This window comes from Sinocyclocheilus grahami, unplaced genomic scaffold (assembly GCF_001515645.1).
Source record: "Sinocyclocheilus grahami isolate Dianchi unplaced genomic scaffold, SAMN03320097.WGS_v1.1 scaffold377.1, whole genome shotgun sequence".
Classification (NCBI taxonomy): domain Eukaryota; kingdom Metazoa; phylum Chordata; class Actinopteri; order Cypriniformes; family Cyprinidae; genus Sinocyclocheilus; species Sinocyclocheilus grahami.
The window spans coordinates 1,678,717-1,682,431 of NW_015505556.1; the positions used below are offsets into that span (position 1 = coordinate 1,678,717).

Genomic DNA, 3,715 nt, shown 5'->3' on the forward strand with positions numbered 1-3,715 from the left:
TATAGAAGCTGTAATGATTTTATTAACTTCAGTGGCCTCTCCAGGCCTATATCAAACACAGCTTCTCTGAGAAGGTTTTTATTCGTAAGATCTTGAGTTCTACAAATATAGCCTTTTACCTTACAAAATCAAATTATTTACAAACTCATCATTCCCTGAAGTAGTTCATGTCACACATAATCTGCAGGATCGATAACCGAGCTCTGACATCCGTTTTATTACTACATTTATCATGATTTACTCTCACAACTAAACGTGAGATATTACACAGAATGTCCGAGCTGCAGTGAAAGTGAATGAGGACGGATGCAGATGCGCTCCAAACGTATTCTAAAAGCATCATTATAGTATCATAAAGCATTGCATTTAGGTCTCAAATGTCATACTTGGGCTCATAAATGACCTTTAGAATCTTTAGGAGCAGTTTCTGTTTAGAAACCGAAGCTCAAGACGTTCTGTGGTTCAAAACAAAAAGTCAGATGAGGACCACGAGGGTTAGTTCCTCTCTCAATTCCTGGGTGAAATATTGTTTCTTTTGTGGTTTGATGCAACATTTTGCTCGTTTAGCCGGGAAGTTCAACAGGAAGTGGCTGTGTTTTGTCTCTCAGCTTGAGGAGTGCTGTTCTTCAATGAGCCAAACAAACAAAGACAGACAGGAAGGCCAGAGACCTCCAGCTCTCATCTTTTCTGTTGTCTGACAGAGTGAGGTTTCATCAGACAGTCTGTTAGAGAAGTCAAAGTCAGTCGTCCGGCTCGGTCACGCACTGCTCCACGATCTCCCGCAGGCTGGGGTTCTCCATGGCAGCCGCCACGCGCTCCTTATCATTGATCTGCTTGTTAACTGAGAGAGAACCACACACACAGCAAAACCAGTTCAGAGACACAACACCGACTCATCTCACACTGATACAGTCGCCCCCTACGGCTGTGGATCTCAATACTTGTGCCAAATCAGGCCAGATATGCAGATGATATTCAAAGAACATTTGGAGATTATCGTCGGTGTCTAGTAACACAACCCAGTTCAACCAGTTAAACAAGCCTTTGGACGGTTGCATAGTCTGCCAACAGTTTAGTCAATGGATGATAAACAGCCATCCAATAATTCTGTAAAATAATTTATTTTATATATATATATATATACACAAATATACATATATTTTATATGCATTATATTTGTGACCCTGGAGCACAGAACCAGTCAATCATCTGAGAGCTGAATAAATAAGCTTTCCATTGATGTGTGGTTTGTTAGGATCGGACAATATTTGGCTGAGATACAACTATTTGACAATCTGGAATCTGAGGGTGCAAAAAAATCTAAATATTGAGAAAATCATCTTTAAAGTTGTCCAAATGAAGTTCTTAGCAATGCATATTACTAATCAAAAATTAAGTTTTGATATATTAACAGTAGGAAATTTACTAAATATCTTCATGGAACATAATCTTTACTTAATATCCTAATGATTTTTGGCATAAAAGAAAAATCAATAATTTTGACCCATACAATGTATTTTTGGCTATTGCTACAAATATACCCCAGCGACTTAACACTGCTTTTGTGCTGCAGGGTCATTCATGTTTATATATATATTTAATGTAATTTTACTTTAATGATTGAATATAATGAAAATAAGTATATATTACTTTTTAATTGATCAAACATATTTCAAGATATTACTTTATAATTTATTTATAAAATACATATAAATATGTAACCGATAAATACAATTTTTATATATATATATATATATATTTATTAATGACTACAATAAATAAATTAATACTACATTTAGTCGAAAACAAAAATTGCATCAAAATCTCAGAAAAAAAGCTTTGTCTATGTAAAGTTTTAGGGTGCGTTCACACTTGTCATGTTTGGTTCGATTAAAACGAACCCTGGTGCGATTGCTCTGTTAGTGCGGTTCGTAAGTGTGAACGCTGCCATCTGAACCCTGGTGCGCACCAAACAAGTGGACCAAGACCGCTGAAAAGATGGGTCTCGGTCCGCTTCCAAACGAACTCTGGTGCGGTTCGAATGATATATGAACGCAACACGGACCAAATACTTCTAAACGAACCAAAAACCAGAAGTAATGACAAGATGCGACATGATTTGACGACGCGGTGTAACCAAAACAAAATGAGCGGAGGGCAAACGTAGAGCAATGCGGTGGTAAAGTGCCTTTTATGAGCTCCTTGTGAGTTTGCAGGTGGTGAAAATAAAATTATATGTAGACGCGCTTAGTCCAGCAGACGGCTTTAGGTGTGTTCGACTTAAAGCAGCGCTAAGTAGACTGATCGGTTAATCAGTGCTTTGATATCATACACCCGCAGCGCCGCTTTAAGTCTAACGCACCTTTTGTTTGGGGTGCTCTGTGAGTTCAGTCACGATATATACGTCATTCAAGCCGACCAATCAGGCTGTGAACGTATCACTATGCCTTTAGGTTCAGTGTCTTTAGGTTTGCTAAAGCGGACCAGGACCAAATGCATCATTTTCCTTTTTGGTCCGGACCAAATGAACCAAACGATCCGAACTACAAGTGTGAACACACCCTAAGTGAATTACATAATGAAAATCGGAAAGCATTTCATTTCAGTAATTGTGTGTGCGTATTATTTACTGTAATTAAATAGTTTAATGTATATAGAGTTTACTATCAGCATCATGCCACCCTGCTTACTACACATTCAGTACTAGACCTAAAAGAAATCCCCAAAACCTACTCTTAGCTACACATACAGCGCATCAACATGTTATCTGGTGCATTTTTAAACGCACTCATGAAAACAAGATTGTGCGTTCATGCACTTGAGTAGAGAACATCTGAGCCCGAGGGCTGTTTGAACATTTCGTTGTTGTAATGAACACTCACTATCCTCCTCGGTCGAGTGTGTTCCCTCAGTTATGTAAATCTCCAGCTGGAAGGGAGAGAAAGTGCGATCAGAGACACCAGAAAGAGACACGAAACATCACAGAGAAACAGAAAGCAGTCGGGCCGCTCCGGACAATAGCTGTCGCATGTGCTTTCATTTAACGGCCTTTCATCAACATGACAACAACTACACGGCATGAGGAGACTCTTTACTCTCCCGTTTCCACTCACAAGCTCCAAACACCCAGGGGATCAAAAACCAGATGAGGGCGTACCTTGTGCTTGAACGGCAGGCAGCGCTGAAGCTTGACTTGTAAGCACAGACCTGCAGGAAGAGGAAATAAATTAGGCGTTCGCTGTAGTTCAGACGGTCGACCTCATCAAAGCCTCTCGAGCGGCTCTCAGGAGATCAAGCACCAATAATGAGGGTATATTTACAAGTCTGTGTGACCGACAGGGGTTAATTAAACTCTCCACATATCGACTGGAGGAAAGAAACAAGCGCACCTCGAGTCCAAGAAATTATAATGGAGCTTCACTAAGGCCAGAACTCACTAAAACTGGCAGTTTGAGACTAATTCGTCACTAAAAACAAGGTCGAAGAAAATATCAACATGGCTCGTGCAACCTGCTGTGAATTCTTGCCTGCCGATTGCATGAAACCATTCCTTCTCATATAAATAATTTCAAATATTTATTCTATACGAGATATTTCTGGGTAATCATATTGTAGCAAAATGGAAAATTTCAGCATTTAATAATTTTTTTTACTCTTGTTCTGGTAAGGTATTTTTCCAGCAATGTTAATAGAAATTTGTTCATGGAATTAAAAA

The 3,715-nt window shown here is 39.1% G+C and overlaps 1 protein-coding gene across 1 annotated transcript in view; it reads right to left on the bottom strand.

Annotated features, from left to right (window-relative positions):
* Positions 1 to 316: 316 nt before the first annotated feature.
* The window catches only part of ciao2a (cytosolic iron-sulfur assembly component 2A), a 9,038-nt gene continuing 5,639 nt past the window's right edge, over positions 317 to 3,715 (bottom strand). The window contains exons 3-5 of the mRNA XM_016230831.1: positions 3,158 to 3,207; positions 2,883 to 2,928; positions 317 to 841 (exon numbers count right to left, since the gene is read on the bottom strand). Of these exons, the coding sequence (XP_016086317.1) occupies positions 741 to 841; positions 2,883 to 2,928; positions 3,158 to 3,207 (197 nt within the window). The 3' untranslated portion in view covers positions 317 to 740. The remainder of the gene's footprint in view (positions 842 to 2,882; positions 2,929 to 3,157; positions 3,208 to 3,715) is intronic.